The sequence below is a fragment of the Neltuma alba genome, unplaced genomic scaffold, assembly GCF_004799145.2.
Source record: "Neltuma alba isolate B1F8T4 unplaced genomic scaffold, ASM479914v2 tig00006837_pilon, whole genome shotgun sequence".
Lineage (NCBI taxonomy): Eukaryota > Viridiplantae > Streptophyta > Magnoliopsida > Fabales > Fabaceae > Neltuma > Neltuma alba.
Window position 1 is genome coordinate 39,913 of NW_021634592.1, and position 11,129 is coordinate 51,041.

General features: G+C 33.9%; 1 protein-coding gene across 1 annotated transcript; it reads right to left on the reverse strand.

Annotated features, from left to right (window-relative positions):
• Positions 1–4,354: 4,354 nt before the first annotated feature.
• LOC114751248 (peroxisomal biogenesis factor 6-like) lies at positions 4,355–10,400 on the reverse strand. The gene is made up of 16 exons (XM_028939907.1): positions 10,029–10,400; positions 9,563–9,684; positions 9,393–9,481; positions 9,279–9,314; positions 8,980–9,067; positions 8,620–8,715; positions 8,165–8,223; positions 7,904–8,075; positions 7,091–7,463; positions 6,940–7,018; positions 6,137–6,705; positions 5,499–5,634; positions 5,333–5,401; positions 5,146–5,220; positions 4,918–5,046; positions 4,355–4,462 (listed from the first exon to the last, which is right to left on the reverse strand). Exons 1-16 carry the CDS (start codon positions 10,229–10,231, stop codon positions 4,376–4,378), a joined length of 2,382 nt encoding a protein of 793 aa, XP_028795740.1. The 5' UTR covers positions 10,232–10,400; the 3' UTR covers positions 4,355–4,375.
• Positions 10,401–11,129: the final 729 nt, after the last annotated feature.

An 11,129-nucleotide genomic window follows, 5' to 3' on the forward strand; every position in this document is an offset into this window, starting at 1 on the left:
TAAATACCCCCCACAGTTCATTTCCACCCCGCAGCAGTGCCCAAGAAGGAGGGAGAGAGAGAGAGGCCGAAGTGTGTGAGAGAGAGGAGCATGCCGGTAAAAGAGAGGACAAGCTTTGAAGATATTTTAGGTACATAAAATTACTTCTTTTTATCAAACTTTTTTATAAATATTTCCTGTATATTTTAAGCTTCTTATTTACATTATTACTATAGTGATTGGAGAAAATTTTGAGACTTATATATGATCTAAGTATTGAGTTTTTACAAAAGATGACTATCGAAATTTAGAAGTTAATGAGTTGTTAATTTTAATCAGTTTAGATTTGTCTATTTGTTAGTTTTAGTATTTAAATTAATTTATTTAGTTGAAAATCTGTCATTTATGGGATATACCATATTTTTACCGATTAAATTTAAGTTAAATAATTTATTTGGATTGTTTGATATATTATTGAGATTTTAATCGGTTTACTTTTATTTATTGGGTGACTGGAGGTTTTAAAATAATTATTGTAGCTAAAAAGTTTATTATTTATGGAAATATATATATATATGGTAGTTATACCATTAAAGTTTTGATTATATTATTTAGTTATAAATATTTAAAGTATTACTAAATTTTTAAGAGTTTGATTTTGAGGTTTAAACTGAAAATGAGAGTTTTTAGAATTTAGAATATAGTAATTTTATATTTGGAAATTGTGGAAAATCTTTTTATTAAGGTAAATAATTTGGAGGTGTAAATAAATAATTTGGGGTTGTTAGAAATTTTAAGTTGTTTTTAAAATAATTAATAATTTTTGGGTTACGAGAATTGCGGGAGTTTAGAATAAAAATTTAATTAAAGTATAAATTTAACTAATATAGAGAAGTTTAATTAATTAATTAATTAGTTTATATTAATATGTGATTATATTAATTGTGTAGATTAATTATTGGTTAAGCAAAGAATTGACCTTGTGGTAATCCTTAGTATTGCTTTGGAGAGAGGTAACCACTTTCCACTTGTTATATGTGCTAATATGTTGTTTGTGAGTATTTTGCTGTTTTTAAAATAATATTTGATATTTGGAACTTGAGTAGATATGTTATATCTTTTGAGCTATGAAAATTGTCTCGTGGGATTTTTGGAATTGTAATTGAGAAGTTTGGAAAAGATATATGATTTATATCTTATGGATTATACTGAGAAAAGACTGAGACATCTTAGACTCTGCATGTAACGCTCCTTCGAAAGTGTTGACTTTTGACTAATGAGCTTTATAGTTTATATTAAACTGATTTATTAGTTCGTATGTTTGAAAATATAAGTTTGGTTTGGGCTAATGGTTGAATGATATTTCTGAACTTTGAAAGTCCAACGCCCAAGGTAATGATCGATGTTACTCTTATTATAAGTGTATTTTTTTTAACCATGATAGCGATTTTAAAATTTTAAGGTTTCTTCTTTTCTATTATAGTTAATCATTTAAATAAATTGTTGGATTTAATCTAAAATGGTTTTGAAAGAACGGTTGTCACACTTTTGAGTTGGTGGCGTTAAATGAATTCCAAGAAGACAAAGAAGCTTTCTTTATTTTGTTTTCTTAGTGTCCAAGTCTCACGCTAATTCCTTAAAGCGTAGGAGAAAATGGAGAATTATTCCGTCTTTACCATGTGATACTCAAATATGACCGCTGCTTTGTTTGGGGTTTAACTGAACGGTGCCTTAAACAGAAAAGAGGGGGGGGGGGGGGGAGTTCTTGTCCAAAAAAAGTTCTTGTCCACATACAGTGAAACTAATAAAGCTGGAGTTTCTAGTGCTAGACAATAATCTTTATATATATATATAAATATATATATTTGACAAGAAATCCTTTAAAATTCAGTAATACCTTAGTATTTATAAGTAGGCATGATTTTTTTTATAATTATTTGAACCATAATTTTTTGAGGTCTGGGTCTTTTTTAATAATAGTAAAATAGCAAAAAAAAAAACTTTATAGCAGATTTTAATAATAGTAAATTGGTCACATTTATTTATATATTATTTGTGTAAAAGTATAATAATAATTTATAAAATATTAAATTTGGATTATTAAAATATTGATCAAGGGAGGGAAAGGAAAAAGGAGTCCATCCCATTTCCACAATTTTATATAAAGCGACAGAGACAACCCATAATGTTTTTGGTCAAGGAAAAACCATCGTTGACTCTATGCCAACGTCACCAACCAGACCTTACTCTTTTAATTTTTTTTAAAATTAAATATTTAATCCTAATATAGCGTCAAAATACGTTATCTTATTACTTTTGTCAGTAATGTTCATTTAATTATTTAACTTCCTATATTTATACTGAAATTATGATATCCCTTATAATTGTTTTGTTTGTATTTATATATCAAAACCATTAATTTCTTATAATTATAAAAATTTAACTTGATTTTTAGTATTATAAAGATAATTTTTTTAAAAATAGTACCAAGTCTTAACTTGGAAGCAGGCATCATGTCTTTTTGATAAAACAATACAGAAGGATATCAGGACAAAACCATTTGTAATTGTCAATGAGCACACAAAATTACCGCTAGAACAAGAAGAATATGTATTTTTTTTTTTTAATTTTTCAAACATAGAGGAAAGAATATGATTTAAGGAACCAAAATAAATGTGAATGAAGCCAGTTAGGCGCACTGTATCAAAGCTACAAGTTAAAGATGAGGTGATTAGGTATCCAATACTCATAGCTCCTTTTCTTATTCCCCTCTGATTTAAAAAATAAAAATAAAAAGTTCCCACCTTTTATCACTTGAAATTTGACTCAGTGGGGTGGCATGCGGTGGAGAATAACCATATGTATAGACTTATTGCCCTTAATTTTTTTTTAAAGAATGACGTCATTATCAATTTTCATGAGTAATAAGCATTAGATTCAGACACGTGTCCTAAAACATACGCCTTTAAAGAAGAGTATATGGTTTTTTTTTTTGACACTGTTATATCTTTTAGATGTTTTGTTTAGTCCGTCCTATAAAAATACACTGTTTGGGTGCTCTAAAACCGTGGTTTCAGAAGTACTTTTCCACAAAACGAGATAACCTCCTCCACATATTTACTTCGTAATCCGTAAAAGCACTTCTGAAACCATGGTTTGGTTTTTATCCAAACACTCCCAAAGTCAATGATAAGTTGTCTCAACGGCAACACTATCCGTCAGGCTTGAAATAAGTTTTAGGCTCAAGTCTAATGGTGACATATTTATATACGTGTATGTCTAATTGTATAAAAAAAAAATATTTCCCATAAAAGACTATAAAATTTAGTAATGCGCCTAGGAATTTTTTCCAAGAATACTCAAATATCATAGTACCTCCTATCTTAATCTAGTTTGATTTGTAGTGCAGTTAGTGAAGATTTGGAATGAAATGTAATGGGACGTTTTGTCCCTATGTTTAGTTTTATCTTCTCCTATTGTTATTCTTCAGATTAAAAATATCAACTCTTATTTTATGTGAGACGAAAATGGATATTGCCAAGTAGAAGGCTAGGGACCTAGATTCATAATTTCTTAGCCATCATATTTGTCATTAGAGAGAGGATTCCAAAAGAGAGAAAAGAACATTAACCAAACAAACTTAGCAGACCCTTGCCCCAAAAAACAAAAAAAGTCTTAGCAGATTTGCGGTTGCGTGGTTGGCACAAAATCGGAAGTAACACAATTATAATTAAAATGATATAATTTAATTAAAATATATAAAATAATCATATATAACCTTGAAATGAGTAGTATTTAAATGAAGAGATATTAATCTACAAGTAAATGGAACATTCATGTATGAATTGAAGGAAGCAACCCAATAGGACGGGTGAATACAAGTTTCTCAGGTTTTTATACATCCTCTCTCACTTATATATTGTGTGCAAATATACCGCAGAGGCCATGATATTCTTTTCCCAAGTGATTCAGCAATCAATCATGTCTCCATTCAAAAGAAGAATAATCTCTTTCCCCTTTTCTAATGCAGAGATTTCCCAAAAGGATTTGGCATCACAACAAAGATTTTAATTTCATTTGGGGTAATGATTTCTACTTTGAAGCCTAACAAGATCAAACTATTAAATGCGTTTAAATGCTCACATGCACAAACAACCAGAAGATATATCTCAAGCTTACTTTTCATTTCTCATCATGAGTCTTGAGCAGTGATAGTGTCTTGGAACTGCCCTCCAAGCATAGGCCTCAAAATGACAATGTCTTGCTTTAATAAAAGTTAATCCGATGATATCATAGAAGGATATCAACTGAAAGACATATAACTAGGTTTCATTTTTACGGTAAACCATTCTCCTACTAAAAGTTGCTCCAACTGAAATTCATTTAAGTGATATTTCTACCGCGAACCTCGTTCTCCATACAGCTCATTCCACTGCTTCAACTGATGCATAATTAATCCGCAAGCATCAAAACTCGCAGGAACCTGTGGGAAAATTTAAGATTTAGATTCCTCTACATGCGTCATTGATAAATGAGTAGGCTTTTTCAAGGGCAATGAAGAAAGGACATTCAACAAATATATGATCTCTTGTAGCAATCTCAGATTTACCTAATAATTTAGGTAGGTTTGGCTATGGGCTGAAATCTTAACCTGTTATATGTATTTTCTCACAACAGTGCAAGAGAAAGAAAACTAAAAAGTTTCCAAAATCAATGGACTAAGGACATTTGTTAGTTGAATATTCAATCGAGATCAAATGGTATTATCAATGAACACTAAAAGCATAACCAGCCCCATATTATTTACACAAACATCCATTTATAGCAAGTATTTTCCCATAATGGTTGAAGGGAAAGAAAAGAAAAAGTATAGGCCTAAATCAAGCAAAGATCATAGTCATCCATATAAATTGCGGGGGTTTTTTAGGTTAACCTTACCTGATTCTTAGCCTGAATCATGTCTTCCATATTTATAGGCCTCAAGGTAATCACGGGCTCTTCTTTGTCCTCCTTAGCACTAGAAGCAGCTTCTGAGCTTTGACCTTCAGCATCTTTCTCACTCTTGTCCTAAATTAACAAAAAATTTTACGTTCGCTTAGTCAGCTAAGAGATAATGATTAAGTTGAGAAGGCATGGGGAGATGATGTTTTTAGTCAAGGAAATTGCCTTCTCTTTTGTATCCTCTTTGGCACTTGAAGCAGCTTTTGAGTTTTGGCCTTCAGCCTCTTCTTTATTCTTCTCCTTAAATGAGAGAAATTTTATGCTAGTCAGCTAAAACATGATAATTAGAATGAGAGGGCACATTGACATGATGTAACAAGCCAACATTGTCAAGTTTGGTTAGTAACATTACCAAAGCCTCCAACTTCTCCTGTTTTATTAGCTCCCTAACAGGTCGATAAGCAGCAGCAGTGCACAAATTCTATTTAAAAGAAATTAAGTGTCACGAGATGGCGGCCAAATGTTATAAGTAGTAAAGTAGAATCACAATATGAAAAGGAAAGACAAAACTAAGAAACCTTGAGGTCGCTTCCAGTATACCCCTCTGTCATGACTGCAATCTCCTTCAAGTCTAAATTTTCAGTATTTTCCTTACTTAGAAGGGTTTTCAAGATAATCTCCCTAGCCTCCACTGATGGAAGACCAACCATGATTCTGCTCAACATTGAAAGTTATGAAGATATCAATCCTAAAATCATAACAATGTGGATTTAAAAATTGAATTATTCAATAATGTTACTAAGAGATCAAGCCAGAATAAATTTTCCAAGAGATGCTTTATAGAGTTTCTGAATGGTTATAGCTTGCTTATGCAAAATTGAGACTGAGACTTAATTATCCATGCAAGAAACATATTGGACAAGCACAAAGCAAGGACTCATAAAGATAAGAATGGTTAGAGATTAGAAGTTTTACCTGAAGAGTTGGGAAAATATAGAAAGTAACAAAAGTGTTTGTCCTCAAAGGGTGTCACTGGTATGTTATGCGTAACATCTTGATCATTTGAAGGCTAAAATTTCACTTATTGAAAACTAATCTTTCTGTTTCTTATGAATACGTAGCTACTAATAAAGGTCATGTATGCATTTGTTCTCAAGCCAAAAGTAATAAAAGAATCAGAAGTGAATGAAGAAGACTACCATGAAGACACATATACCTTCGCTCAAATCGCCTTATGATTGCATCATCAAGGTCGAATGGCCTATTGGTTGCAGCAAGAACCAGAATTCTCTCATCTTGTTTTGTCAATAGACCATCCCAATGGGTCATGAATTCATTCTTAATCCTCCTCGTAACCTCATGCTCTCCACGTCTTGCTCGACTCCCGAGCAAGCTATCAACCTCATCAATGAAAATGATAGTTGGAGAAACCTTTGCAGCGAGAGAGAACAGAGCACGGACATGCTTCTCAGATTCTCCAAAGCACTTTGATGTGATGGTAGACATGGAGACATTGATGAAACTAGCTCCTGCTTCATTGGCAATTGCCTTTGCAAGCATTGTTTTTCCAGTACCTGGAGGTCCAAAGAGCAATATGCCTCGACAAGGCTTAAGAAGCCCACTTTTGAAGAGCTCTGGTCTTCGAAGTGGAAGCATGACTAGCTCTTGTAGTGATTCCTTAATTTCCTCTAAAGCACCAATATCTGAGAATGTAACTCCTATCTCATTCGCAGGGATAAGTTCTTCTCTTATATGCCCCTCATGCTGATTGTCTGGACGAACTTCCTGCCAGCACAAAATTAAACCAAAACTGAAATACCGGAATGAAGTAGCCACATAAAACATTGGTTAAACGCTCCCTTTATGCATAATTGCACTCTCAACCAGCTGAGTTCTATTGCATAAATCTAGAATATTAGTCTTTCACCATCCATGTAATCTCTTTTTTTCTTTTTATTCTTTGGAATGCCTTGTCCTGGTCCATTTTGCTCTTACTCATGAGTTTGAATGTAAACGTACCTTTTTTCCCCTAGTTTGTTGCTTCTTTCCCTCGTCCCTGCTTTCCTTTTTGCGAAATAGATCCAAACCATGGCACAAGCTGTGAATTCCCAAGATCAGTCACTAGAACATGTTTTCCTTAAACAAATAAACAACTGGTCCAAACTCTTACCTTTCAGATGATATTACAAGCTTTTGATTCCGATATTCTGGATCCTTGATATTCATCAAGTAGTAAGATATTGCGGATAACACAATTTCTTCGATATGTTTACTTAGTATCTTTGTGTCCTCATGGCTAATTGAATTCAAGTCTCTACATTCAACATCATTTTCTGCCAGTACATCAGCAATGTGGTTTCTGTTATCTTGAGACTCAATTGTTTTCTTGTTCTCTTCCAGCTGGGCTTTCCATTCCTTAAGATCATTTTCATCTTCTGGTGGCTTGATCTTAATGATGTAAGGGAACAATGCTACGAGCCTTTCATCAACTTTTGAACATTTATTCTCTTTGCGAGACAACACTATGTATGGTGGGAGATTTCCTATAATCACAGGCAACACAACCTTTGTATTAACAAATAATATTATCACTTTAGAGAACACAGACTAATATATATTATGTCCCACTTGGCCATAATTCGTTTTAAATTTCAGAACACAATTTCAAAACAAATGCATTTGGCTCCTACATTGATCATTTAATGAATAAAAAGATCATAAACAAATGTTTCGGGTTCTCAAATAAAAAATTGGCCTTTATTTTTCTGCTTTTCCAAACAACTGTATACTCTTTCACCAACTAACTTTGCTTTTTTAGTTCTTTACTCATATTCTCAATTCATTACAAAATGAAGCTTTATGATGAACTAGAACACAAACACACACACATCACTTTTTCAGCAAATAATTTTTGTAATAGTTCCATTTTCCTTATGTATCCGGTCTTGAAATAATATTCGGATAAAAATTTTGCTAGCCTTACCAGGTTTTTTGGTTTGGACAGCGATCTTGGAACCGAGTATCAGCACTGGCCCTCGAATTTCCCCCAGCATATCATTAAACAACTTATACAGTTGCTCTGATTGGAGGAAAATCTTGTCAACATCCCTAATGTACAAGATGATGGAACTCTTTTCTGACACAGAAACCAATACCTGGAAGAATCATATTCATCCTACCAGTTAGCTAGAACCAATTACTGAGAAATTCCCATTTCTTCTTGAAGCCATGATGATGACAGTACCTTGTAAAGCAACCGCATAAAGAGTTTTTCATTGATACACAAGCTACTTTTCTGCTTAGCTGTGGTTGAAGATTCAGAGCAATAAGCAAGAAAACATTTAGTTTTATGTACAATCAATCATAAAATAGGCCATTAACTATTTTTGGTGGATTAAGAATGGCAAAAATGTGATAATTTAAACAATAGATGGATTTGCTAATTAAAGCAATTAGCAGGAAAGAGGTAAGTAGTGCCAGTGTGTGCATCTGAATTAAAATACAGGGTTATTGAAATTAAACTGGCGAAGGATGAGTAAGCCCAGAACTTGCAGACCATGGCAACCTATAGTTTTGCATACTAGTCTAATTTTAATATGGTTATCTTACGATGGAGAGAAATCTATCAAGAATATGAATAATATGCACATGAACTAAAACAGTAGAACAGATAGAAATGAAAATGCGTTCAAGTATAACCAGAATTTGCCGGAGCAGATTGGGAAGCAGTAGTCGCACGAATATTTGAAGTGATATTGGGACTTCCAGTAGCATTACTGTGTTTCTGAAAAGTGCCTGCATAAAAGTAGTCAATCAATATACACTAATGTGGTATCATACAAGTTATAGAAAGAGGCCAAGAACTGTGAATATTACCATAATCTTTTCCAGGATCATGAGTTCATGATTATGATTACGGTAAGAGATATTTAACATTGAACAAGAATACAATACTGCTAATTGCTGAATCAAGCATGGTTAAATCAGTCTTAAGCTCCCCATGAAATGTAATTTAAGGCTAAGAAATATGGGGCAAAGGCCTGTTTCTTCCCTCCCTACCTTTAGTTTTGCCATTTGAAGAGAGGACAGAACCAAGCAAATCCGACACTCCCTGGGAAGCCACCTCAGATAAGGAAATTTTAGAAGACCACAAACAAAGCAAATGAGTTAGGTAAATCACCAGATAAACCAACTCAAATGTTTCTGACTTTGTGATTCATTGTTAAAATATGACCAAAAAGAGAAAATGGAGAAAAAGCATATTTTTATGGAAAAAGGGAAGTATCTTCAGTCTTTAGTGCACACCATGACAAAGAGGGGGGGGAAGAAACAAGCAAATGCAGAGCAGGAAGACTTACTGATTCTTTTCTTACACATCCATATTTGCTTTGTATCTGCAAAAGGGAAATAGGCCAAATATGAATGTTAGCTTACTCAACAAACAAAAGAAATTGCAAAATGAAAACATTCACCTTGGAAGAGAAATCAGCTACATCTAGGAGCAGCAACTTTGATTCAAAATGATGTGCTAAAGCCCTGGCAAGCGTTTGTACGTAAAATTCTGCCCAAAAAATTTGAAAAATGAAAATGAAGCAAGTATGAGAGTCAAACCGACATGACATGAGACATCTTCATAACATACCCGCGGGTCCAGAAAGCAGAATTGCCCTGCTTGCTGGTGAAAGGTTCCAAGTGTGCTTGGAAAAGAAAAGTTGCCTTAAATGAACAGATGCAGCACTTTTCAATAACTCTCGAGTTCTTTCACTGTCAATGCGGCGGAATAAGACTTGTGTTATATACAATGGTAATAATAACTCAGACTTATATATGATTTGAAACCTGAACCAGAAGGAACATGTTGTTTACAAAGTCCCACTCCAATTAAGAATAAATGTCTCAAGTCAAGCACATCAAATTCCTCCAAAGTAGAACAGATCACTATGTTTACCAGTATATTATTACATAAGGAATAACTTCGAACCGTAAAAGTAAAATTAAAAAACTAAAAGAGTGCAGCTGAGCAGAATATTCCTGGATGAGGAAGACCATATATATTCGGAAAAAGTAAATGCTCCAGATTGCAAGAAATGTTCAAAACTTTAGATCACCTTAAGTAATACGGAAACTCTTGAAAAGTTTCTTTGCATTCCTTTCCATCGATCACCTGCCTCAAAAGCTCCTGCTCAATCTGTTCACCATAAAGCTCATCACCAGACTCGTGATTCCCTCCAAGCCCTGAGCTCAACCCAAGGCTTGCTCCGAGACCAACCCCAACACCCAATGCTGACAGCAAAACGTGCTTGTGCTCCATCTCTTTGAAACAATTTGCTCCTAACCTCTTCTGAGCAAGCAAAACTCCACTCCTTTTAGCTCTGGTTTTGGAAAAATACGCCGAAGGCTATTTGGCAGTTCAAGTGCCCACCATATGTGTGACCCTCTTCACCCCTCCCCCCATATAATCGAAGTATGACTTGACGTGAGTGCGTGAATTCCTAAAAGGGAGAAACTTAGCTCACAAGTTGTTTAGAAAGAGAGACGTGTGGTAAGATGACAAAATTAATCCCTTAGTCCCAGCATTTTAAATTCATTTTCAAGAATATATTTGCTCATTTAAAATCAGTCCCCACTGTTAGCTACAGTTTAAAAGTTAGTCCTTATGCTTCATCGTATCTAGACAACAATTCCACCAATGCATACCTCGCATTAACACTATTAAGGGAGTGTTTGGATAAAAACAAAACCATGGTTTCAGAAGTACTTTTACGGATTACGAAGTAAATATGTGGAGGAGGTTATCTCGTTTTGCGGAAAAGTGCTTTTGAAACCACGGTTTCAGAGCATCCAAACAGGCCCTAAGTAACTGCTGAGGTGGCGCGAAACTAAAATTGAACAATGATGTGGCACATATGTTGCATTAAAAATGTAATGACGATTTTGATAATTAAAATGCACACTTGACCTCTGCTTTGTATCAGAATAAATTACTGTTAAATGCAAGAATAATTCAGTCTCCAGGGCAAGTGGGATGAGGCAATAATGTGGGAAATATAGTTCATTATTTAATTTAGCTTTACGAAACATGCTAAAAGCCCGGAATTATATTCCATTTCCATTTCCAAGGGAGCAATTCCATCGTACCAAACGTGAGCAACCCAAAGATTTCATTTCCATCTCCTTAGTTCTCATTTTTAACCTTTACTCGCCACCAC